General features: G+C 40.8%; 1 protein-coding gene across 1 annotated transcript in view; it reads left to right on the forward strand.

Moving 5' to 3' along the window:
* Gucy1a2 (guanylate cyclase 1 soluble subunit alpha 2) overlaps nucleotides 1-27408 on the forward strand; it is a 187504-nt gene that overhangs the window by 2880 nt on the left and 157216 nt on the right. Inside the window, exons 2-3 of the mRNA XM_090319588.1 lie at nucleotides 18679-18740; nucleotides 24367-24488. Coding sequence (XP_090175714.1) covers nucleotides 18679-18740; nucleotides 24367-24488 — 184 coding nt within the window. The remainder of the gene's footprint in view (nucleotides 1-18678; nucleotides 18741-24366; nucleotides 24489-27408) is intronic.

Raw genomic sequence — 27408 nt, forward strand, 5'->3', positions numbered from 1 at the left:
TTGCTTTTTTTTTCCTTCAGCATGATTTGCAAGTAGCAACACAAATCGGAGTTTTTAGTACATACTAGGACATTGCCAAGTCACGAGAGGCATCATTTGACCTGTAGAAGACTAGATACTCCAACTCAAGGGTTTTTTTTTTTTTAAAGGATTCATTTTAACAGTTACTTTTGAGCACATTGATGTTGGATATAAAAATTATGTTAATATTTGCCCAGCACTGATGGATTATGCCTGGAATCCTAGCTACTCATGAGCCTGAGATACGAGGTTTGAAGTTTGAAGCCAGTCTGGGCAGAAACGTCTGTGTGTTGCTTTATCTCCAATTAAGCACCAAGAAATCAAGAAGTGGCCATGTGGTTCAAGTAGTAGAGCACTAGCCTTTAGCAAAATAGCTCAAGGACAATGCTCAGGCCTTGAGTACAAGCACTGCGCCCCCCCCCCCAAGTTTATATTAACACTCTAATTGTTTAAATAATAAAGGTTAAAGTTAAATTGAAAAAAATCCAAATTCAAGAGACCCGATTCTAATGTATCCTAAATAGTTACGTGTTTCTCTGGAAGCACAGCTTGAACCGAGTTCCGATTGGTTGTTATCCTTGCCATTCATTTATACAAAGACATAGATGGTTCTATAGGGGATGATCCTATGCCATGTGAAGGATAAATAGACTGTCGATGAGGTGTTTTAAAACTCCCACAAGTAGGGGTTGTCCAAGTATTATTGAATTTGTCTAATTTTTTAAAGAAAGTTGACCACTGGCTGTGTGGTAAGTTTGGTGGAGAGCTCTGTCACCAGATGTACTGAGTGTAAACATACCCAGATACGGATCCTCTGGTACTTGTAGCCCTTTACAGGAGGTTTTGTTGAGGGGAAGTATTCAGCTTCCAGTTGTCTTGGAGATATCTTGGGGAAGCTTTATTTGTCATCCTCATTGGGTGGTTTTGTTCCCTGTGAATCTGGAATACAGCTAGGATAATAAAAATAACCTCAAAGACTTGACTAAAAGACAGTATAAACCACTCATCACCTTGTTTATTTGGAAATAATACTTAGGAACACATATGGAGAAACAGCTGGGGTTTTTCCATCAATGGAGAATTTAGTAGCTAGTGTATTTATTTGGACTCTAGGGTGTGTGTGTGTGTGTGTGTGTAGGTGGGTTGTGTGGACTTGAACTCAGGGCCTAGATGCTGTCCTTCAGCTAGTGCTCTCCCCTTTGAGCCACAACTCTACTTCCGGCTTTTTGCTGGTGAGTTGGTGATGAGAGTCTCATGGTGAAAGAGACTCTTTCCTGCCTGAATTGGCTTTGATATATATGACTCTCAGATCTCAGACTCTTGAGTAGCTAGGATTACAGGCATGAACCACTGGTGCCCAGATGGAACTCTAGCTTTGTGGGAATTGAAAAATTTGATCTGTCCCTTTGCTATCAGCTTTGGGGCCAGGTAGAAATTCCAGTGAAATAGACCAAGGGTGTGGCCTCACCAGCTGTTTTTGTCAGGGCGATATTGATTCTTAGGACTTGGTACACCCTCGAAACTAGAGGCTGCAGAAATATGGAAAGAGGAATAAATGAACTAGAACAAAGGCAAATAAGGAGCGGAAAGCTTCTGACTGACACAGGAAATTATTTGTAAAAAAAAAAGGAAAGGAGGAGAAATAAAAACAGATTCAAGTGACATTTTATTAATAGAAGTGTGGGCAAAAGTATAAGAACACAAAAGATATATAGTTATTATCCCCTTCTAATGGTAAAATAAGCTCACTGACATCCTCAGAGTGTGGTTGTAGCTAATGCAGAAATGATGAAAAATATACAACATTTATTTGTGGACTAGCTAGGATATTTTTGGTAGTTGATCTATTTTAAATAAAATGGTTTCAGTTTGGGCCTTAAGAAGTGCTGAGAAGCAAATTCACTAGAATTATGAAATTAGATAAGTGTATTTCAAAGAGTTAAATGTTTTTCTTTTGCTCATTTGTGGAAATTAGATGGCATAATCAAAATGAGAATTTCATGGCTGTGTATTGCTTCCATGAGTCTTATTGCTAATCATGGCGAAACAATGTGGCAGAATTGTAAGAGGCAGTTGGTGGGTCTTGGCCTGAATAGTCCCCTCGAGCTATTTCTTGAGAATAAGGCCCTGAAAAGTGGAAAGTGCCAGGCTCTGGTGGCTCACACTTGTAACTTTAGCTACTACTCAGGCGGCTGAGAACGGAGGATCAGAAATCGATGCTGGCTGGTGCAGAGAAGTCTGTGAAACTGTTATCTTCAATAAACTACTCAGAAAAGGCTGGAAATGGCACTGTGGCTCAAGTGGTAGTGTGCTAGCCTTGAGCACAAAGAAGCTCATGGATAGCATGCAATTCCTGAGTTCAAAGCCCAGGACCACCAACAAAAAAGACCCTGAGAAGCCACCTCTTACCTGCTTGTGCTTGTAGTTTCTCCCTTTTGTTAACTTGGAATTATACTTACCTTGTAGATGTGTGTGTGTATGTGTAAGAGAAACAATAGTCTCTGTAAAACTCCTACAAGTCAGTAATAGGTTCAGAGTGAGATCCATTCATTTCAACCTAATTTGAATATTTTCAATGATTTTATTTTCCCCCTTTTTCCACAATAATTCACTTGCTTGTAACCTTCTTTGAAAAGTTTATATAGTAGGCTAGTAGATGTTAGGTCTAAGATGAAGTGCTTAATTTTGTTAGCATTAGCAGCGAATCCATTAAAAAAAAAAATTGAAACTGGAATCCCTTCTTGGTTCCCTGGTTAGGATTCACATGGGTACAGAGGCAAGTGTAACCATTACAGAGTCAAACATTTCCACTAAGCTGTGATGTAGCAATTTGAAAACCACTTTTATGACTTCTATAATAACATAAGGACCATTATATTTAATTGCTTATAGCATAGGTATTTCATAATAAATTGGTTTTAAATTACAAAGAAAGGTATGAGATGAAAGAGCAACTACTTATTTCATTTGTCTGAGAATTGCAAGCATGCCTCATCATGACTTTGAAAGGAATCTATGCATGGAATGGAAGAGTGAGGCAGAAAATCAGGACATGTGTTATCTGTGTTTGTCTGCAGGGCTTCTCTGTTCTTTGACTACCAGCTCAGTTGTCAGGCCTTTATTATAAAGACAAATTTTGTCCATGGGAAATGATACCAGTGGTTGTTTTTAGGTGGTAGATGTGGTGTCACAGAATTCCTTTTCAGTGGGTAACCTGTACATCATAAAGGATTCTTGGATTCCTGAGAAGCCCCCTGGAATATGGGCTTTTCCTTTAACTGTTTTGTTTTGTTGTTTTGCCTTTCTTGGTGCCAGTACTGGGGCTTGAATTCAGGTCCTAGGCTTTGTTCCTAAGTTTTTCTAATAATCTACCACTTGAGCCACAGCAATATTTGTTTTTTTTTTTTTAATTGTATTGGTCCTTTATTTTGTACTTGGGACTCAATCAGGACATTGCATTTACTCGGCAAGTACTTTGCCACTGAGCCCTTGTTGAGCTTTTTTTGACTTTTGGCTTTCCCTTTTGGAGCTTAACTGGAGATTAAAAAAAAAGCCTCATAGATTTTCCTGTCTGGGCTGGCTATGAACCGTGATCGTCAGATCTCAGGTGTGTAGCTAGGATTACAGGTAGGAAATATGTTCAGTATCTTGGATAGTGTATTTGGTTCTTTCAGACAGAATGTGGAGATTTTTGCATCCAGGCTGGGAGAGACATGCTCAAGTGTGCATACCTGTTTGAATATTGCAAACAAACACTTGCTGTTTAAATCCAAACACCTCTGAAGTTGTATAGAAAAAGGATATATGGACAGTAGCCACCTTCTAGGTCTTTGTGAGTAGCTTTCTACACAATTCTCTGTCAACTAAAAGAATTATTTGTCAGCAGGTGGGTTGCTGTAGCCAAAAATGAACTGCTAGGAGTTGGAAATGAGATCATCTGTTAAATGAGGTTTAAAGGGGGAATGGGTGAAGGGCAAATACCACTTTTAGGACAAGCCCTGCAGGTCTAGAATTGGGTCCTGAAGGCTAGAACACCTTATCAGATTCAACATTTCAGGCTTTGCGTGCTTGAGGAAGTAGGAAATAAATAGCAATGAAAATGGGAGATTGGTTGGGGGTGGTATGGGGAATTGAGAAGGAATAACCATTCTTAGAATAGTGACATACACTGTGTGAACTTTCCAATTGGTCTGGTTGGAGGCTTTACAGTTCAGTAGTTTTTCAGTGGTTACTGGTTGTCAAATGTCAGAGAATAGAAGACATAACTGAAGGAAGGCAGCTGTGAGTCTGCTGGGTCTCCATCAGTTTCATAATAGCAGGGACACTCTTTGACTACAGTGTGTGTGTGTGTGTGTGTGTGTGTGTAGATGCATGCAAGGACAAATGTATGTGCTCACTCTGAGTTGGTAGGATTATTGGCATAAGCCACTGGCGTCAATCTGGGCTCTACATTTTGTACAGATTCAACCCATAGCCTAGCAGTCGGATCACTAAAGAAAATACTGAAGATTTGAGACCAGAGATGGGAAAAATGCTAATGGTGAAGATAATGACTTTGGAGGTGATAGGTAGTATCTTGGAAAATTAACAATCTCACCGAAAGAGAATGAAACAAACAAATAAAAAAACAGAATGGGGGAGTGATGCACAAAGCAATGTACAAAAACAAAACAAAAGCCTCCAGCAGATTGTAGGTGACAAATGTTTCCTTTGTGCTGTAGGATGGGAGATGGCTAGGGAGGGAAGACCTGAGAGGATGATATTTGCAAAACAAGAAAAATTAAACGTGGTTAGTTTGAAACCCACTATGAATTTTCTCTCAGATAAAGGGTGTTCATCTTGCATCTGAGATAGAAACTACTAAATGAGGTTTTAAGGGGGAATGTGTAAAGGGTAAATAAAGGCTGTCATGGCAAGTGTCTCTGACAACGCATTTGGCACTAAAAGGAAGCTGGAAGGGAGAGCAGAAGAGGAGGGAGGCAGAGGGCCTCTGAGGCCAAGTCAAAGTATATTAAAGAGGTAAAAGATTCAGGAAATAATGGAATTTAAAAACCTGCAGATAAAGCCAGGCCTGTAATCCTAGCTAGGTACTCAGGTGGAGATCTGAGGATTGTGGTTCAAAGCCAGCGCTGGCAGGAAAGTTTATGAGATTTTTTTAAAAAAAATGTCCAACTAACTACCAAAAAAAAAATTCAGAAGAAATGATGAGGTATATTGTTTCATTTGTGTAATCCATTACTTTAATAATCTTTATGACTTTTGTTACTAGTTTTAGGCTTGGGATTAAAAAATAATTGTTTTAGAGATAGGGGTGTGTAAATTGAAGACCATGTAGAAGGAAGTATTTTCTCAGTTCTGTTTGTAGTAGCATGTTCTCTTTTTAGTTTTTAAAGTAAATGTATCACTGGGTGTTAGTAGCTCATGTCTGTAATTGGAAGAAAGTCCTCAAGACTCTTCTCTCCAATTAACCCCTGAGAAACCAGAAGTGGAGCTGTGGCTCAGTTTAGAGGGTTAGGCTTGAGCACATAAGCTCAGGGTCAGTGCTCTCACTCTGAGTTCAAGATCCAGGACCCACATACACAAATCTTCCCTCCCCCCACTTTGTTTTGATCTCTCCCAAGTGACTTGTTTAGTTTCAGAGTTCTTTCTGTGTTTTGACACTGTGGAAAGGTCACCAATGGATCTCTTTATGTTTAGGAACTAAGGACATAGACCTTTATTTTATTATGTTAAATAAGTTTATACAGTTGGAAAGTATGGAAGGTAAAGGAAGGCCAAACATGATGAGCAAAAACAAATTTAGCTCCTTGGCCCCCTTTTCGCTTTTCTTGGTGAATTTTGCTTAACTTCTTCAAGGATTTTTGTCTTCTTTACATATGCCACAGTCTGTATCTATGCCACTTTGCAGTTGGTCAATAAGTATTACGAATCAGAGTGAACATAAGCCTGTTTGTTTTAAGGTACCACAGAAATGTGAGAACCAAATAAAGTAATAAATTCAAATGTGTTTTAAAAAGTAAAATCAGCAATAGTGACCACAGTATAGACAAGAATGAGTAAATGTTTAAAGAATGTATTTATCTTTGTATTCAGGGCTTTGCATCTATTAGGCAAGTACTGTATAACCTAAGCTACTCCTCAGCTCCCCCCTCCCTTTTCTTTATTACAGCTTATTTTTTCAGACAAGGTCTTAGGCTTTTCTTCCTGGGACTAGCCTTGGACAATGATCCTCTACCTGTCTCCTAACTAGCTGACATTATAGGCATGGCCTCTTTTGTATTGTTACTTTTATTCCTCCATCATACATATAATTTACTAGGTCTGGTCTGAATGTTTTGACTTCACTGTATTGTGAGTCAGAAAGCTATATCTGTGAACAAAAAAAAATGGATGTGATCATCTGTGCAATTAAAATAATAGTTGAATTTTCCATGACTATTAAAACCTGCTACCCCAATCAACTTTTATATAATAGCAAAAAAGAGTGAGTTCTTTCTACATAATCTATATATTTAAAAATAGGCCAATGTTATTGCAGGAAACACATACTTGTTGTTGACCTTGGCTGGGCGAGGAATTTGAGGTATGTCGGTATAGGTTATACTGAAAGAATGCTTACACTTTTATCACCTATTTTTTTTCTTTGTGATTCTATGTTGCAAAGATTCAAATTCAATGTGATTGCATTTCCCCTTCAACTTCTTTCCTGGATGATGTCTTCCCAAGGGAAAGCAAGAACCTTCAAGAAAGACCTACGTTACTCGAAAGCAGATTAAAGGAACAACGGGGACATTAACATGAATCCTGTCGTCTTCATTCAGAGGATTCTGTAGATCCAGATAATAGAGAAGAATATCTCAATGCCATGATTGAATTCCCTCATTTTTCTTGCTCTTTCTTTTAATTTCACTTCTTCCTCATCACTGTTTGATTGGTGTATCTTTTTCTTTCTTTCTTCCCCATTGGTACTAGGGTTTCATCTCCTGACCTCAGGCTTGTTAGGCTGGTACTCTACCACTTGAGTCATGCTTCCAGCCTTGGCTTTTGCTTGTTAATTTGGAGGTAGAGTCTTTTAGACTTTTTTTTTGTCAATGCTGGCCTTGAAACATGGTCCTCTAGATCTCTGCATCTTGAGTAGCTCCCCTCCCCTCTCCTCCCCTCCTCTCCTGTCTCTTTCCCTCGTCTCCTCTCCTCTCCCCTTCACTTCTTTTTTGGTGCTGGTCCTGGCCTGGGCACTGACCCTTAGTTTTATTTGCTCAAGGCTAGTAGTTTACTACTTGAACTACAGCTCTATTTGAGTGTGTGTGTGTGTGTTTAATTGGAGATAAAAGTATCAGGGTTTTTTTCTGCCCAAGCTGACTTGGAATCGTGATTCTAAGTCTCCTGAGTACCTAGCATTGGATTATAAGGGTGAGCTACTGGTACCCAGCTCCCAGCTTTTCTTTTCCTTTTCTTTTTTTCTTTTTTTGTTTTTTTGTCAGTCCTAGGGCTTGAATTCAGGGCCTGAGCACTGTCCTTGAGCTTTCTCAAGGCTAGCACTCTACCACTTGAGCCACAGCACGGCAGCTGGCTTGTTCTGTGTATATGGTACCAAGGAATTGAACCCAGGGCTTCATACATGCTAGGCAAGCACAATCCCACTAGGCCACACTCCAGGCCCCTTGCTTTTCTTTTCTTTAGATAGCCTAGATACATACTAGTGCCCTAACTTGAACTTAGAGGGCTAGGATTATTGGTGTGATACCACACCTGGTTTGCTTTTTTTTTTTTTGCCAGTCCTGGGCCTTGAACTCCGGGCCTGAGCACTGTCATTGGGCTTTCTCAAGGCCAGAGCTCTACCTCTTGTGCCACAGCACCACTTCCGGCTTTTTTCTATATGGTATTGAATAAACGAACCCGGGTCTCTGTGCATGCTAGGCAAGGACTCTACCACTAGGCCAAACTCCTGGCCCCTTTTTGAATGTCTTACCAAATAGTATTTTTTGAAGCTTAGAAGGCTTGTTTGTTGATATATTTTCTAGAAAGGAAAGCATACAGAGACTATTACAGACTGTGTTTTTGTTATAGTTTTTACATAGGTAACCTGTTCCTAGTGTATTTGAAATATTTGTCTATAGATACCTGTATCTCTGAATTTTGGAATAGACTTAATGATTCCCTACTGTGTCTTTTTAAAAATTTGCCACAAGCCGGGCACAGCGTCTCATGCCTGTAATCCTAGCTGCTTAGGAGGCTGAGATCTGAGGATCATGGTTCAAAGCCAGCCCAGCCACTAAAAGTCCATAAGACTCTTACTCTCCAATTAACCACCAGAAAACCGGAAGTGGCTCTGTGGCTCAAGGGGTAGTCTGCTGGCCTTGAGCTGAATGGCTCAGGGACAACACCCAGGCCCAGAGTTCAAGTTCCACAAATGACACCCCTCAAAAAAAATTGCCATAAGTAATGGAAATATTATTTCCTTCTTACCAAAAGGTTACCTTCAAAAGTGTTTTCTTTTTCCCCAAGAATGACTATGATGAGATTGTGTTGTATTAGAACGGGGGAGGGGAGGGGATGGAGGGAGAGAAAGAGAGAGAGAGAGAGAGAAAGAGAGACAGAGACAGACAGAGACATCTTAACTATGGACTATCATCATCCCACTTGAAACTTGAGGCAGTTTGTAGTATAGGAGCCAGAGGAGAGATTTAGAGTTTATTCCTGATACAGTGGTCAATAAATGCTTTGTGAACTTGACAGTGCTTGCAAGCTATAAAGCCTTGCCTCTTATTTACTTTTTCCTCTTGTTTATAATGGCAGTAAGTTAAGACAACATTTCAGAGCAGGAAGGGAATCTTTCCTTTTGCTCCAAATTAATGTCTGCACAAGTGTGCTTGCAAAGTCTAAACCTAATATTTTTTTTCAGGCAGGTTCTTTTTGCACTCTGAGTCTTTGCTGCTCATTCCCTGTGGCCAGTAGTGTAAATGGTGATCAGGATACTTTGTCTCTTGCCTCTGTCCATCCTTGTGGACTTGGGTGGGGCAAGTGAGAGGAAAGCAGATAGGAATCGAAGCTGTCAGTGTAATTTTCTTTTACCATCTCATTCTCGACTTCTCACAAATACCCTACATCTTAATGTCGAGTTGACAAGATATCCAATTATTTTGACAATTGAAGTAGACTGCATCACCTTAATCAGTTACATCTACAACAACTGTTATGATTAAAAAAATGAAAGATTCCTTTAGCAACATGCAGTAGGAGAAAGCATTTTGCTACGAGTTACTACAATGCAATGTTGTTTTTTTTTTTTTTTTCTTGTCGATGGTGGGGCTTGAACTCTGTCTGGCCTGGGCACTATACCTAAGCTCTTCAGCTCAAGGCTACCACTCTACCACTTTGAGCCACAGCATTACTTCTGGTTTTCTGATGGTTAATGGGAGGTAAGACTCTCATGGACTTTTTGTGCCTGGGCTGGCATTGAACAGTGATCCTCACATCTCAGCCTCCTGCGGAGCTAGGATTACAGGTACCAGCTCCCAACCCCCAGATCACCATCACCATTTTAATGACTCTTTGTACTTGAAAGTCCTTTCTACCCTTTCTGATTGGCTACTAACAGTGACAACCTCAATATACAATATCCGGTACTGTTCAGTGTACACCCTTGCCACACAGCTCCTGCTTTGTGACTTGCTGAGAAAGAGGCTTATTCACATGTCCTGTGGGTTTTCATGCACCTCACCATTCTTCTCAGTTACCCAGCTCTGACTGTGTGACCATCCTGCACTGGAAATGCTAATGGAGCTTTTTTTTTTCTTCACTGGGACTCTGCCTCAAGGCTGACCTAGTTTGCCTGCCCACTGGTTTGTATGCCCCAGGCTCCCAGGGGTGAGGCGGCTATGAGCTGCCCAGCAAGAGCCATCCATTCTGCCAACCTTCTTCCTTTAGGCTGGAGAGTCTGGGAAGAGCAGTGACAGAAACTGAAGTTTGATTTCTCAATATGGAGTAAGTCCAGGCTTGCACTAAAATCATTCCAGTTGTGTAAGGGTATGTCTTTCTGGACCTGCCTTGCACACACTTGGGCACATCTGTATATCCTCATATCTTGGCATAATTCAGTAACTTCATGGAAGGAGGATAATGAGTGATAGGGAAATTTAGTTGATAGTTAAAACAATAAGACTTTTTTTTTAAATGTCATTGATACCAGTGCTCTGCCTATATGTTCTTTTTCCCTTCCTCCCTTCCCCCAGGAAAACTTTAATTTAGTCATGTAGTGTCTCATGGACGTAGCTGCCAAACATTATCTGCCAAACATCTGCCTCCTAAGTGTGTTTCCTGTCCTTTTGGATTAGATTATAGTCAGTGAAAGATGAGATTATATGTTGAGTTCCATTTTCATCTCCTTTCCTTTTATTTTCGCGCGTGTGTGTGTGTGTGTGTGTGTGTGTGTGTGTGTGTGTGTGTCTGTCTGTCTGTCTGTCTCCTGGGCCTTGTTCTTAGGGCTTGGGCACTTTCCCTGAGCTTTTTTGCTCAAAGCTAGAACTCTACCACTTGGAGCTATAGCACCACTTCCAGGTGGTTTGGTTTGTTTGTTTTTGCTGGTTAATTGGAGATGAGGGTCTCATGGACTTTCTTTCTTGCCCAGACAGACTTTGAACTGCAATTCTCAGATGTCAGGTTCCCGAGTAGATAGAATAACGGGCATCAGCCACTGGCATTTGTCTGAACTCGTGTGAGGCTCTGCACACTGCAGTGTGGAGATGAGATCTGCATACACTAGCCTCTGAGACTGAAAGTCCACCGACTTGTGCTTCTCAGTGTCCTGGAATAATCCGAGTTCTAGCCACTGACTGGCAAAAACCAAATGCCCACGGCTCTCCAGTTGGTAGCTGAGTGACAGTGCTCTTATTTACACAGAGCAGAGACTGTGAAATGCATCACATTACTCAATGTCTTCCCCGTCAGCACATTTCTTACTGCCCCAGTGCCAAGTCATAATCAGAAGTTTGCTTTAATTTATTTAGAGTCCAAACATCATGGATTTCATGCCAAATTTGTCAGCCCACTTTCTGGAGTTTTCCAGTGGTAGGAAGACAAATAATATAATCACAGAGCTCAAAGTCTATTGATAAGACAGTCTTCCCTTTGTTTTGATAGCTGGGATCTTCCTTTCCTTTATTACCTTTCCTTTCATTTTCCTTTCCTTTCCGAATCATATTTTTCAATTTGTCAGAGGGTTCAGATGATGCTCAGCAATATGAGTTGTGTTTATAAGTGGAGTCCTTCCCCTTTGCCCTCTGTAGCTTTCCCCATCTTTCTTACATTGATCAACATTGGAGGTGCTGTATCTGTGGTTTAGGAGTTCACTTTGCGTAGATTTACATCCCGGCAAGTGATTGTAGGTGACTGGTCATCGATTTATAAATTAGCATCTGGTGGCACTGAGGAAGATGCATTGTACTCACAAATTGATGTGTGGAATAGGACACCTCTCTGGACACCTAAAGGTAATAAAACTTAAAAAAAAATTGGCATTTGCATTAATGCATTTAGGGTTGACAGCTTTTGTGATGTGTTCATTTTACAATTTGTGAAGTAAAACTTTCCCTTATTCCTAGACTCTTTTTGGGTAACATGTCACTACAGCTCCCTAAATAAAGAAAACACACTCATTTTTTAAAAACAGGAAATCAAGGTTCACAAAAATAAATGTTTATTCAAAAAAAACCCACCCAGGGTAGCTAGGAGTTAATCCTTTTCAACTACATTCTATGTGCTGGGGAGAACAGAGTTGTATATTTCAGTTTCGAGGTGACAAGGAACTTGGCTTTTGGAGGCAGACAGACTAGATGGGGTTCTGACTCACCACCTTACTATCGAAGTGACTTAGGGCAAGTGTTTTAAGCTGGCCTGGAGCTGAGTTGTTCCAGTTATAAAATTGTGGTAGCCGTTCTTCTTCTGTGGGGTTGCTATGAGGATCAGGTAACACATGTGTGATGTGTTGGGCCCAGTGTTTGACAGTCAGCATTCTTGACCCAGTTAGACACTGGTACAGTGTTTGGCTCAAATGCTGATGCTTATTTCACAGTGTATTCGGTCAGCTCTGTGCCCTCTGTGAGGTTCAGAGACTTAACTGTTGTTCCCTGGTTGCCTTAAGATAAAGTGTGATCTGTTGTATTTTTCCTCCCAAGCAAGTATCTCTGACCAAGTGTCATCTTTTCTCATGGTTAGAAATACCATTCAATAGATCCAACTTGCCTAAGAAAATGAGCAGTGGAATGACCAATCTCTAAAATCTTCCCACTCAAAAACTAGCAGTCTAAACTAAACTATACCAACACTCTACAACTATGGGAAAACAATTTGATAACCTTATGTTCATATCACGACAGATTTTTTTTTTTAAAAAGGGAAAGGGTGAATTTCATTTAAGCCCTGTCAACATTTTCCAGCAGTTACGCATGGAGGGGGTGAGCAGAATTGCTCAGCAAAGTCTTTGGCTGGGGCTGCTTTCAGCCCTTGTAGCTGAGGCAAAACAGCTTAGTCTCTGATTCCCAGTTATTATTTCTGTAAAATGTGGCTAATGAAATCTGAGACTCAGGGACTTGTCTTGAATGTGAATATGCAGTGGGTGAAAGAAACGAAAAGGGATTAGGCCCATGTGAAATGTTTTAAGACCTAAAGGTGGTGTTAATATTCTCTGGATTTCTTTAAAAGTATCCAGAATTCTTTGGTGACTTGAAGGTGCTCATGTGTAATGGTAGGGGAAGGACTTTAAAATAAATAACTCTGCAAGACAATTTCTCTTCAAGGGGTTATGCCTTCAGCTTAAATTAGTGTCAATGGTATTGAGTCTTGTATCAAATTGCCATTCAATGTTGACTTTTGGGAAAGCATTAATGTAAAACAACACACAAGGGAGAGAACTTGGAAAGCAAACACACTTTGTAGAGGAGGACTTAATTATCATATTGATTCTATGTTAAGCATATTCAGTTTCAATCAATAATTACAGTGACAGTAATTACAAAAGGTTTTTACTATTGTGCAGACAAAGTTCATTGGTTTGAGTCCCCTATGAGTCAGTATAATGTGAGCTCTCAACTTCTATTCTCATGAGATTGCTCAGATGTCTACTTAGCTTTCCCAGGAAAACAGAGTTTTGGTGACATCTTGGATCAGCCATTGTAAGTGGAAGTCCAATGACATTATACATTTATAGCTCCCCCCCACATGTTAGCATTTTTGAATTTTGTTAACTGGTTTTCATGAGTTTTTCTTATTAGTAAACTTGTGTGTGTGTCACTTCAAATACTACTCCAGTTTTCCTGGAAGTTTTCCATCCTTGAATTTCAAAGGGGGTCTAGAAATACCTGGAGGTGGTAGTTGAATCCATTCTGGCTGTTTACACTTGCTTCATGTTGCAGCCAGGGTTTGCTTGGTTCATGTTGCATCCAGGGTTTGTAATCACTACTGACTGCTGAGAACTATGAACCCCCTTGGGGATTTTCTAGATGGGAAAGTGGAGACATTCCCCCCCCTCCACCCCAAAGTTTCTTACTCCCAGGTGAAGATATTTTTGGCTTATTTTATAGGAAGGTCACTAGCACAGCTGGAATTGAAATCAGAGGTCCTGACTCTAAGTTCTATTTTTAATATTCAATCTTTTAAAAAAATTTAGTTTATATGTTTAGTTAGAGGCTGGGAAAATGAACATTATGTTTGGGTAGTTGGAAAAAGTAATGATTAAATAAGTAAATGGGTGGTTCGAAGTAACTTTTTCTTGCTTGCTTGCTTGCTTGTCAGTTGTGAGGCCTGAACTCAGAGCCTGGGCACTGTCTCTGAGCTCTTTTGCTAGGGCTAGTGCTCTACCACTTTGAGCCACAGTGCCACTTCCAGTTTTGAGTAGTTACTTGGAGATGAGAGTCTCATGAGAACTTTTCTGCTTGGACTTGAACGAGTGTCCTTGGAGCTCAGCTTCCTGAGTACCTAGGATTACAGGGGTGATTCCAGCCTTGTTCAGTTCATGCCTCAATGAAGCAATGCCGCAATACATTTCCAGTAACTGGGTCCCCCAGGACAATTGGATTGGAAAATGGGGGTGGTACTCCAGTGTTAGACTAATGCCTAGACCCAGTTGAAAACCACTGGCTTAGAATATTCGTATGCAGTGTATACTCATACCATTTAGTTTCAGATGATGACTGGTAATTGTGTCATATTTAAGTAAGCAAAACCAATAAGGCTTTTCATAGATGTTTCGTTAAAACAAACCCGTTGTTTCCAGTAAATCTGTATCTACTCCCTCTCTCTCTCAAACTAAGTAGAAAGTTTACTTCAAATGATCACTGCTCTTATCATTGGCATAATAAAGGCTACAAATATCAAATAAGGATGGAGACTTAGAATATGGAAAAAGATGGACTCGACCGTCCAGGCATCTTGTGGGATGAGGACACAGTGCCAGACTCTGTTTTTTTTTTTTTTTTTTTTTAGTATATTCACTATGCCTGTGTGACAGACACAGCAGGCTCATGTCTGTAATCTTAGCTACTCAGGAGGCTGAGATCTGAGGATAGGGGTTTGAAGCCATTCTGAGCAGGAGAGTCTGTGAGACTCAACTCCAAGGAAAGACCAAAAAAAGGCGGAAATGGAGCTGTGGCTCAAGTGGTAGAGTGCTAACCTTGAGTAAAATCAAATGTGCCCCCCACCCCCAGAACAATGTCCAAGCAGAAAGGGAAGGGAGGAAGGAAGGAAGACCAATGAACTGGCTTCTTTGGACACAAAGAACATAGAGCAGGAGAGACAGGTGCTCCTCTGATTTTATAGACCTATCCGGAGGTTATAAGAGATGACGATGAGGAGGGAGACAGACTCTACTATGACTATCCTAAAGAGAAAAATCACAGAAGGCTTTCATTTCTCCCTGCTTCCTCTTATGCTATGCAAGGTGGCTTTGTATTGTCCCAATTCAACACAAAGAAAAATACACAGAAAAGAGCCACCATCGATGCCTAGCATAGGGCTCACACCGAGGGTTCCAAAAGCTTCCATCTCATGGCAATGAGAAGCCAGCTTCCTCCATGACTCTTAGAACCAGCATGTCTGTACACAGACAGCCCCAGCGTTGACCTCACAGACTGAATGCTAGGCTTAGGAAAGGTTATGGGATCCACACAGCCAGTCAAGTCATCAAGACAAAGCCAGAGACAGGATCACTGGAGGGTAAGAGGGAACCCATCCCAGCAGCTCAGACAGAGCTGCAGGTGCCCACATAGGCCCTGGTCTGGATAGCCAAAGCAGATGGCAAGGCAGGAGGCGGAGACAAGTGTGTGTGTGAGTGTGAGTGAGTATGCTCATACATTCATGCACATGCATGCAGTTGGAAACAGTTGTCATTGCACAGGTCACATGTTCATCTCAGCCCTACAGAAAAAGAAGTGGAGATGGTGGTGGGTGAGGGTGGGGGATTCTGCTCTGAATGCTTTTTTCTTTTTTTCTTTTTTTTGCCAGTCCTGAGCTTGAGCTCAGGGCCTGAGCACTGTCCTTAGACTTTCTCAAGGCTAGAGCTCTAACACTTGAGCCTCAGCACCACTTCCAGCTTTTATCTATGTATGTGGTACCGAGGAATTGAACCCAGGTCTTTGTGCATGCTCGGCAAGCACTCTACCACTAGGCCAAACTCCCGGCCCCTCTGAGTGTTTTTTTTTTTTTTTCTTTCTGTTTGTCATTCTTCCATGTACCAGAGTTGATACGGACATATTAAAAATAATGTACTTATTATTAGAAATAGTGGTAGCTCTGTTGTTGTTGGTTTTGTGTATGAGACTATTTGCGTGGGCTTTCCTACCTAAATCTTAGTCTCCTCAATTAGATTTTGAGACTCATAAGGGAACAATGGTTTTCTGTTTCTTAGCATCAAACTGGATCACTTAATATTTGGGTAAAGACTGTTTTCTGTTAAAAAAACAAGGTATATGTTAGGAATCATTTTTTTTAAAACAGCGATTAAGTACACTGCCTAAGGCCATCTAGTTGGCAATTCATAGAGCTGTGTGTGTGTGTGTGTGTGTGTGTGTGTGTGTGTGTGTGTGTGTGTGTGTGTGTGTGTGTGTGTGTGTGTGTGTGTGTGTGTGTGTATCTGCTAGTACTGGGGCTAGGGGCCTAGGTGCTGTCCCTTGGCTTTTTTACTCAAGGCTGATGCTCTACCACTTGAGCAACACCTCCTTCTGGCTTTACACTGGAGAAAAGAACCTTGCAGATTTTCCTTTCCTTTTTTTTTTCTTTTGGACAGTCCTGGGGCTTGAACCCAGGGCCTGAGCACTGTCCTTGGGCTTTCTGAAGGCTAGTGGTCTGCCACGTGAACCACTGCACCATTTCCGGCTTTTTCTAGGTATGTGGTATTGAGGAATCGAAGCTGTGTCTTCGTGCATGCTAGGCAAGCACTCTACCACTAGGCCAAACTCCTGGCCCCCTCACAGACTTTTCTGCCCAGGCTGGTTTCAAACCCTCATCCTCAGATCTCAGCCTCCTGAATAGCTAAGATGATAGTCCCGAGCCATGTGTGCTCAGCTAGAGCTTGATTTTGGAACTCAGTTTGATCCTTAGGACTTCTCCTAAAGAAGGATTTTAGGGAAGAAAAACAAGAAGAGCGACATGTCAGAGGATGGGATCCTGGCCTGTAGTGGGGGTCACATAAGGAGCTATGTTGTCAAGGGAGCGGATGGAAGAGCTCGGGCTCTGCAGAGCCCTTGCTTTCCTCACCATCTGCATTACTTTGCATTCCTGGTGTGCGCATATGGAAATGGCTGACTAAAGAGCTAGACAGGAGTCACCCTGCAGGAGGTCTAAGTCCATTTGTGGGTCTTCATGACTTACATTAGCTTGGAGAGCCCCTCCAAATTAGGGCAGATGACTGTCACTTATAAAGCTGTGGTTCCAGGGCGTCAGTCAAGAGTCTGGGAAGATGGAAAAGAACCCATGATGTTGAGATATCGTGGAGGCCCAGGGCAGCGTGAAAGCTGCCTTGGCTGGCAGGAGATACTTTTCAGTCAGCCCCTGGGCTTGAGTTTGTCTGCTTCTCCCCTCTTTACTATGATAGGGGACCTAGATAAATGCAGAGCCCACTTCAAGCTTAGTTGACTATGCTTAAGGAACATTTTCTTGAAATGTCTGTACCTCTACATTTAGCCCTGACTGAATGGGGAAGTAATTGCTTCCCACAGGAAGAAAGTTCCTATACAGACTTTGCTCCTTTCACAAACATGTGCTTTGTAATGATTGGGAAAATTCTAATCTGGGAAGAAAATGTCCTATAGGAAAATTAAAAAAAAAAAAAGACATTTGTACAAAGGTTATTCTGGTCTTCGTTGGTCATGTGCATTTTGGTTTCTGCTTTCCAGAGCCTGTGTTTGATGACTAGAGTGAGTAGGAAGGAGAGTCGCTACTCACTGCTTTGGAGGTGGTGTTGCCAGAGGGACAGTTAGCTTAGTTTGGAGACTGCCAAACCAGGATGAGGCCCACATTCCAGGGAGGGAAGCCTGGCATGGAAGGACTTGGCGTGGCCTGCCTTGGGTCACATGGCTGCAGATACTTCCCCTGAGGGTCACACCTGCTGTGCCCACACCATCCTCTGTGGGTTTTTTTTTTTTTTTTTTGTTCAGCCCAAGCCAAGTTCCTCTTAAGGAGAAAAGAAAAAAAAAATTTCACATAGTACATTGAGAATAACAATTACAAAGATAAACCTCTTGTTTGCGTATCCTGGAGTTCATTTCCCTTAGCCTCATCCTAAATGGCCGTCTGCACATAGCTTTTGAGCTATTACAATCCTTTGTTAGGAGAATCTTGAACGTACATTAATTGTTACACAAGAGGGAAACCATGGAGCCTATGTTCTTTTGGGTCTGGCTTACTTCACTTAATAGGAATTTTTCCAAGTCTTTGTACATTCATTACAAAGGGGGCGATGTCATTCTTTCTGATGGTAGCAAGGAAGTCAGGATGATGGCTGCTAGAGATGGTGGCTGTGGATCTGGAGTCCCTGTTTCCATTCCTACCCTTACCTCTCTATTGGTCCGTCTAGATGTCAATTAACATTGGTGGGAGGGATCATCTGACTGAAAACCTACTCTATTCTAAAGTTGAGGGGGTTAGGGCATGGCTTAGGTGGTCAAAGGCCAGCTAACAAGTGAAAACATCAGATACTGAGTTTGAGTCCCTGTCTCAGACAAAAAAGTTGATTAACTGTATTTACTTTGCTTGTCAGATCATTCTTGAAAGGTTTGCTAAAACCTAGAAGTTCAGTCAGTCATTACCTGGCAAAGTACATACTGGGCATGAAGAATCATCACCTGTATCTCTGTTGCACACTGTTGCCCTCTGCTCCCAAAGGCCACCTGGCAGCCAACGGGTCTTTCATTGACCTTAATAGCTACTTCGGAAAAATGAAAAAAAAAATTAAAAAGCTAGGAAATCCTGCCAAATTATACATGGGGTAATTTTGGGCTAATGGCAGAGTGTTTCAGTAGTTCCTCTGGGGAAAATGACTGGCCTGATGCAAAATAGGTGAAAACTCTCCTGAGAGAATTCAGAGCCTCCATGTCTGTCTATGAGGCTTAGTATGGCAATGGCACCATTTTGCTGATTGCATGTCTCTCTTCTTGTTTTACCCCATAGCCTCAGACGATACAGCAGACTCTCAAGAGGACGCTGCAGTATTATGAGCATCAAGTGATTGGGTGAGTAAAAAACTAAAGTGAATTCTTCAAACACAGCTTTGGAACGTGTGATTGTTCTGGTGTCTTGGGCCCCATTTTTCAAATGTTGGGGTGGGGAGGAAGGTGGGTCCCTTGGAGTGCTTCTCTTTGGTTTGTGAATCTAATTCTGTGTGTGTGTGGGGGGGGGGATGTGTGCCCCCCCCACTAGTCGTGCGTCTAGAATTCAGGGCCTGGGGGCTATCTCTGAGGTTTTATTTCCCTCAAGGCTGGTGCTTTACCACTTTGAACCACAGCTTCCCTTCTGGCTTTTTGGTAGTTAATTGGAGATAAGAGTCTTACAGACTTTTTTTTTTTTTTTTTTTTTACTGCTGGGATGGCTTTGAACTGTGATTTTCAGATCTCAGCATCCTGAGTAAACTAGGATTACAGGACTGAACCACCATTACTGGATTACTGGGGTGAATTTAATTCTGAATTCAGTTCTTTGAAGTGACATTCCCTTATTATATTGTTTCCCCCTTCCCTTTTTGCTTTCTGCCCTCTGAAGTTTCAAGATTGAATCTCACAATTTCGCCTCATGATGGTTATCGATCTCAGCTGGGGAGCTATGAATTGGAGTTTGCAGTCCTTGTATAGAGTTCAATCAAAATGACCCCTCAAAGGTTGTTTCTAATGGAGCTAGCGTCTTTTGCTACCTATTTTTCTTTATTTTCCCCCTATTTCTCCAAGTGTTCATCATAGAATGTGAAGTAAGATTTGATGTCCAAAGATGGTGAATTCAAAATTTTATCAGTGCATAGAACTTTGTGTTTACGTCTGTGTGTGTAACCATGGGGCTCAAACTTAGGGCTTTATGCTCTGAGGAGTTTTTTTTTTACCTTAAAGCTGGTATTCTACCACTTGAGCCATGTTTCCACTTCCAGCTTTTTTTTTTTTTTTTTTTTTTTTTTTTTGCTGGTTAGTTGGGGATAAAGAGTCTCTCAGATTTGAACCTTGGTCTTCAGACTAGGCCTCCTAAGTAGCTAGGATTATAAGCCATGAGGTACTGGCACCCAGTGCATTTAGGCTTTTCAAAAGTAACTTTATTTCTTTTGTAAAATGTGATGATGATGATAATTCAATGGAAGCTTATATATCATGAGTATATGAGATAATTTCAGTGAGAGTATTTTGGGCTGACTCTAGTAGAAAATAGTGAACACATACAAAAAGCCTAAAGTTACTTTCTTGAATAATGTAGCTATTTAGATTAAATTCACTGACATTAGAGTTTATTTTTTATTTCTGAATTCACCTCGTTAGTGTTTTCCATGTGCAGTGCAGTAGTCATTTATCTTCATAGGAAATCAAGGTTCAAATCTTGTTTTGTCCTGAAGTTACATCAAGAATTATTTTATACCCTGGATAAATTCTTGCCATGGACCTTAGGAGTGTGGTTTTGGCTATGGTGATGTAACATGATAGGTAATTTTTTTTTTTTAAAACAAAGTTAAGGGGAAGGAAACAAATGGAAAGATAATTCCAGTACCTAGTACGATGCCACATACTTTAAGTGCTTGATGATTATGTTAATTGTCATTTCAAAGGGAATTGCTTTGAAACTTTGTCATGCTAATTCTCAAGAGTGCAGTACTAGCAAAAACATATTATTTAAACTCATGAGATGGCTTTTAGTTTGAGGCCATTAGTGATTTCGAATGGTTTATCCTAATGGAGCTAAAGAATGTCAAATTAATCTTTCCCCACACATTCTAAAATAAAACTTAATCACTCTCTTTGAGTTTGCTACTTTGAAAAGTAGGCTGTGTGGATTGCATTAGAGAATACACTTATAGCCATTTCGGGGGTGGGGAGCCTCTTGGCCTACTGACAAAATCAGACCCTCAAAATGGCCCGGGTAAGGCAAGGATAAATGGGGACTCAATATAGAATACATCTGAGGGCTTTTACATAAACACTAATACTAGCTGTCGACACTCACCAAATATACCTTGGCAAAATTGTTCTCCGTGATCAGATGGAGATGTGGCAAATACTGCATATTTGTTTTGCTCTTATATTTGTTCTTATTGCTGTTCATCACATCTTTAGGACAGCACCAGTCATTCAACTTCAATCATTTTTCTGGGGTTATAAGCACACTTTCTACTTTGAAATCCAATGACTAATAAAATAGTCTCATCTGTGAACTAAACCAAGTCTAACTAAGAAAAATGAAGTCTGAGTCTAACTAGGAAAAATTGGGACTTTTTTTTTTGTCAGTACTGGGGTTTGTTGATACTCAGGTCCCCCAGCCTTTTTCTGCTATCATTTATTTCTTGGTGAGAATATTGCTTCCCCTCCCCCCCACCGAAAGTTAGCTCCTCCTACCTATGCCTCCTTTGCAGCTAGGATTACAGGTGTGAACTACACATCTCATTTGTTGGTTGAGGGAAGGTCTTGCTGTTTGCTCAGACTCATTTTAAGCTGAGATCCTCTTGACCTCCACTCCAAAGCAGCTGGGATTACAGATTTGCGCCATCACACTGGGCCTTAGTGGATGGCCAAAATAAATAGATAATCAAACTATATTCTAATTAGTAGAACACTCTTTTGGCTATTAGTAGAAAGCAGTTCTCTTTATCAGCTGCCTCAGCTTTCCTGTTCTGAAAGTTTCTTTCCAGTTTTGTTTATTGCCAGCACAGGAAAAGGAGAAAAAGTAGTCTGATTCTTGTATAAAGAGGTATCTCCATATCCTATGGGCTCCAGAGAGGCCCTTGAGCATACTTTGGGGTGTTGGCTGATATCCTTAGCTTAAGGAGCCTTCATTCACTGCTTTTATTTGTATTGCTCTGCTTTTTATGTCTCTTTAAAAACTGAAAAAAGGAGAGCAGCTAATGTCACTAACACCTCCACTAACAGATGTTCACACCTATATGTGTTTCTCCTGAAGAAAAGACCATTTAAGGCTTTTTAATCTCTATTACAAGGAATGTGTTTCCTTACAGTTAAGGGGACTTCAGGCAATGGAGAGTAAGTGCTGATAAACATGATTTGTCTTACTTGTGGAGGTGGGGGAGACACACAGCCTGTGTTTTCCCGTGTCTGACACTGGGTTTTGCCTGAGGCCTGTCTGGAAGCAGTTCATCTTTTAAGTATATTGTATTGAGTCAGGACAGGTTACAGTTCTGAGTTAGCTCTTCTCTTTTTTATGTTTTTATTTTTTTAAAATTCTTATTGTAAAGGTGATATATAGAGGGATTACAGCCTTTCACTCTGAAAATTTCTTAATTTACCCGTCAACTGTAGGCCTTTCTTTTCCAGTGTCCATTTCCTTTCCCTAAACTTGCCCTAAGATCTGATTTCTGTATCAGTGCTCTAGTGTAGTGTACTATGCTTCTTGATCTTTTAAACCCAGGGATTATAAGCACACGAGGCTTTTGGGTTTTAATACCTGGACTTGTACATAGGACACTGATGTTCAAAGGTTCCCAGACAGAGGACCCGGGGAGTCCGTGCAGTCCTCCTTATGGAGTAAGATCATCTCTCTGTGCTTCGGCTTTGCTATCTTTAAACATTCATTCTACTCCTTAATTTATGCACTTCTTCATTTATGTATTCATAGAGATCACTTACATTGGGGAAAACGAGTCCTAGAATGATTTATTCATGCTCTGTGATCAATCTCTTCCTCTCTACTGTGATCCTCAGCTCTTACGGAGGTGTAAAATTTATAGTTGTGATATCAGCTACCACCCTACCCCTTGAGCCACAGCCCCACTTCCCATTTTCTAATGGTTAGTTGGAGATAAGAGGCTCACGGTTGTTAGTGCCCCAGTCTGGCTTTCAACCACAATCCTCAGATCTCAGCTTCTTGAGTAGCTAGGATTACAGGCTTGAGCCACTGCACCCAGCATGTGAGCCTCTTATCTCTAATTAACCAACAAAAAAGTTGGAATGAGAAGTGTGAGTCAAGTGGTAGCATACCAGCCATGAGTAAAAAGACTGAGGGAAAGAGTCCAGGCCCTGAGTTGAAGCCAGAAGACTGGCACACACAGAAAAGAATGGGTTAAAAGAACAGTGGTGGAGTGAAGTTTAAATGAAGCCTTAAGGACATGACATGCTTTCTAATTAGTATACTTTATGATCAAGTAGTTATTACCGTGCCACCTTTGACCAATGCTGGTTGCATTCTTAATCCTATATTTGGTGCTATAGTTTATAATTTATTGTCCTTATCCCTTTATCTTTTTGTTTTCTTCTCTTTTTTTCCCTTGCCTATCTGAAATTTAGGAATCTATTGTTTCACATTCGTAGCCAGACATAGCCAGTTTGTATTACAACTACTTTTCTCCTTGATAATTACGTTGGCTGTCGATTTTTTTTTCAGTCTCCATTTTTGTCCTCAGAGTGCCTGACTCACCTGTTCATATTTATATTCTGTGATTGCTGTTGGCCTGTGGCACACCAATGTGCCACCGTGACAGGGCAGTGTAGACGGATTTCTTGAGTAAGCTGCCTTGGAAAACACATAATATTGCTGAGATCTCTTGCTCAACCAGTAGATACTTAACCAGTGAAACTTAAAGAACTCGAATCCAGAATCTTCCTCATCGTTGTTTTAGGAACTAGGTGTGGACTCAGTGGTGTATATCTATAATCCCAGAGTACCCAAGGCAGAAGAAGGAAGATTGCGAGTTCCAGGCCAGCCTGGGCTGCAGAGCAAGACCCTGATCTCAGAACCACCAAGAAGAAAATCACAGTTAGGATTCCTGCCAGCTTTCTATTCATCTGAGATAGTGCTTCCTTAGTCATCTGAAATTGAATTCTACCCCTCCGATTATCTCTGTGGGTCCAATGTTTGTTTTACATAGCAAACCTTCTGTTCTCTTTTTCTTTCCTTTGACAATGTATGAGAAATTAAGCCAAAATAATTTCAATAGAATGTTAGAAGTGCAATTAAGAGTGGGTGACTCTGGGTTAGTTGGAAACAAACTTCAAATACATTGCTTAGGCTCCTGTGGTTAGATTTTTTTTGGCTGTAAATCATCTCATCTAAATTACAAATGATCTAGCTTCTCTTCCACCTGTTTACAGTAAAGAACTATATATATTTTTTTCTTTTTCTTTTTCTTTTTTGCTAGTCCTGGGGCTTGAACCTAGGGCCTGAACACTGTTGTTGGGCTTTCTTAAGGCTAGAACTCCACTGCTTGTGCCACAGCACCACTTCTAGTTTTTTCTATGTATGTGGTACCCAGGAATCAAACCTGGGTGTTTGTGCATGCTAGGCAAGCACTCTACCACTAGGCCAAACTCCCAGCCCCATTATATATTTTGGAACAATAACAAGTGAGACCAGTATATGACACTGTGTAACTATGTTTGAGGCAATATGCTGAGCACTCTGCATGTGCTATTTAATTCTAACCACACAGTTCATAGGTAAACAGATGTGACTTTGTGTTATAGATGAGGACATTGAGGGTGACAGCAAAAATCAATGTTATACAATGTAGTGGAAAAGTATGTTTTCTTACTATTTTTTATAAAGTGTGACCACAATCAAAGCACCAGTATTCACAGATTCTGTATGCTTAGAATGTGTACAAGTGCATATGTAAATGCTTTCAAAAATGTCTCCATGTGCTGACTTTTCCTTTCTTCTTAGTTATAGGGATGCCGAGAAGAACTTCCACAATATTTCTAACAGATGCTCCTATTCTGACCATTCCAAGAAAGAGGAAGTTGAAGATGTCTCAGGCATTCTCCAGTGTACCGCTAACATACTCGGTATTTTAACGATGCGTGGATCGGGTTGGCAGAGACTGGGGGAGGGGAAGAGGAGGGCGTTAGTGGTTTATTTTCAGTTTGGGAGATTTGAAGAGCATGACGAATAGAGACCTGATTCTTGTCTTCACATGATTCAGTTTTAACTCTGTTGAAGACTTTCAAGCAGAAGTTAGAATGCATGCCGTTTACTTGCAGATTAAAAAAAAAATTCTAACGAAAATAATTACATGTCAGGGAAGTGTTTCCAGCAATAACATTACTGTTACTTGCTTCTTGTAGTGTTATTGCTCTGGCCCTAACTCTTTGCTACAGAGACCTGACTTGCTTCTTAAAGTCATACTCTGTGATTTCTGCAAGACCATGAGTTGAAGCTGAACTTCGGATGAATTCTACAGCTTAGAGGTCCCCTTTTTTGACTGTCATTGGAATAAGTCCTCTGCTGAACTTCCCTGTTTAGGCCTAGAGGAATGTGCATTTTGAAGACATCAGTATGCATCTTCTGGTTTTTTTGAGATGCTTCCAACAAGGCTAAACATACTATTCCAAATAGCTCTGAATTCCCCACTGAGGAATAAGCTGTCCTGAGGTATGGGATGTAAGAACTGCACTGAATCCCACACAGTATTGATTATCATGTGTTTTCTATGACAGAAATTGGAAAGCTTTCTAAATTTAAGGACGCTGTAGCAGGAATACTTTCTGCCCTAGTATCTTACAGCTTTTTGGTAAAAAGTACCTCTTTGCAGTTCTTTTGGGGCTCTTTCTTGTTTTGGTCATGATTCAGATAGGAGTCCAGGGGTGGTGGTTGGAGGTGGAGGCAGTGACAGGTCTGAGTGGCTGGCTCTGTACAGAAAGCAGCCTCACATGACCTTCAGATCAGGCGGTGGAAAGCACCTACAGTAAAGTGGTTGCCCTGGGTTTTCTTTTCCTGTATGGAAAAGACTTTTCTGTGGAGATACCCAAGTTCTTTGTACGAACAAATCTTGGGCAATTGCAACCCATCAATCACTAGAGTAGTCTGAGTCTGTGATTTTCATTTGTCATCTTTGGGGTGCGTGTGTAGAATACTGAAGGATAGCAATGAAATAGATGACCTCTTCCTTCTACTTCTTAACCTCAGGCTGGGTTATCCCCGAGACTGGAAACATGTTTGCTTATTTACTCACTCATGTATTTCATATACTTTAGTTACATCCAAGACTGGAAGTCTTAAGTCAGAAAATCACACAGTAACAAATGTTTCTCTTTCCAAAAAGGACCATCCCTATCTGGTTAGCATAAACTTTTCTAAGGATTCAGGTTGAAGGTTGAGTTTAGGCTCACCAGAGTGGTTTATGCTTCTCTTTTGGTAGTTTAGAAACTGATGGTGTCTGTTTTCCATCCCACGGTTTACAAATTAGGAATTTCAGATACAGTCTGCTTCTTACCTTCTAGCCACTTGATTTTGATGGCCCTTTTAATGTAGGCCATTGCTCTAAAGAAGCCTTTACCATTCTGGGGAAAAGGTGGTATAAAGAGCCACGAGCAATGCCTTTCCTGCTGGAAGCTTTCAGTGTTAAAGTTGTTGCATTATTTGGTTCCTAATGCCTTTTGCTTACTGAAATGATATAATTCTAGTCAGCTGAGAAATACTTCTTTTAGCTACAATACGAAATGCCTATTTCTAGTTCATATTAGGTAGTAGAAAAATGTGTTTGTATTTTTGTAATTCATGACATTTTGTATTCTTTTTTTCAGCTTAATTTTATTATTATTATTATTTTTTTTTATCAGTCCTTGGGCTTGTACCCAAGGCCTGAACACTGTCCTTGGATTTCTTTTTTTTTATTGTAATTAATAAAAGGGTTACATGATATTTGCCAGATAGACGGTGCATTAATTCACATATATTGATAACCTTTCACATGTCTTGGTCCCTATTACCCTCTCCTCCACCCCCCCCCCCCCCCGCCGTCTTGGTTTTCCCCCCTTCCCTATCCAATTTCAGATAACCAAATACAAATAAATCCAATATATCAGATAACAAAGTGAGATACTGTAACAATATGAGATACCCAAGGGACAGCAAAAGAGATGAGAGATAACAGTACATTAAGGACAACAATCATTAATTATATGGCTTTTGTTTCAATATCCTGGCGGTCTTTTCAATTAGCTTCATACTATATGGCCTTATGTATCAAGGTTTTGCTCTATCGCAGATCTCTGCTAGTAGAGCCCAAGGTTTCTACTGATTATGACAAATGAGGGAAACCATTGAGCCTAAGTTCCTTTGAGTCTGGCTTACTTCACTTAATATGATCTTTTCTAAGTCTTTCCATTTCCTAACAAATGGGGAGATGTCATTTTTTCTGACAGCAGCATAGAATTCCATTGTATACAAATACCACAACTTGTTGATCCACTCATCAACTGAGGGACATCTAGGTTGGTTCCATATTTTTGCTATGGTGAATAATGCTGCAATGAACATTGTTGTGGTAGTGGATTTAGTATGCCCTAGTTTCTGGATGGTTGGGTAAATGCCAAGTAGTGGAATTGCTGGGTCATAGGGGAGCTCTATGTTTAGTCTTTTGTGGCACTGCCATACTGCTTTCCATTGGTACTGGCACAAGAACAGGCCTGAAGACCAATGGAATAGAACAGAGGACCCAGATATTAAACCACAGACCCATAGCCACCTAATCTTTGACAAGGGAGCCAAAAAAACAGAATGGAAGAAAGACAGCCTCTTCAACAAGTTGTGCTGGCAGAACTGGTTAAGCACCTGCAGAAAACTAAAGTTGAATCCTTCTTTGTCACCCTGCACTAGAATTAACTCCAAATGGATCAAAGACCTGGAGGTAAAAGCTGACACACTGAAACCTTTACAAGAAGGAATAGGAGATACACTAGGCCTCCTTGGCACAGGTCAAAACTT

This window comes from Megascapheus bottae, chromosome 27 (assembly GCF_031878675.1).
Source record: "Megascapheus bottae isolate mThoBot1 chromosome 27, mThoBot2.hap1, whole genome shotgun sequence".
In the NCBI taxonomy this organism is placed as follows: Eukaryota; Metazoa; Chordata; class Mammalia; order Rodentia; family Geomyidae; genus Megascapheus; species Megascapheus bottae.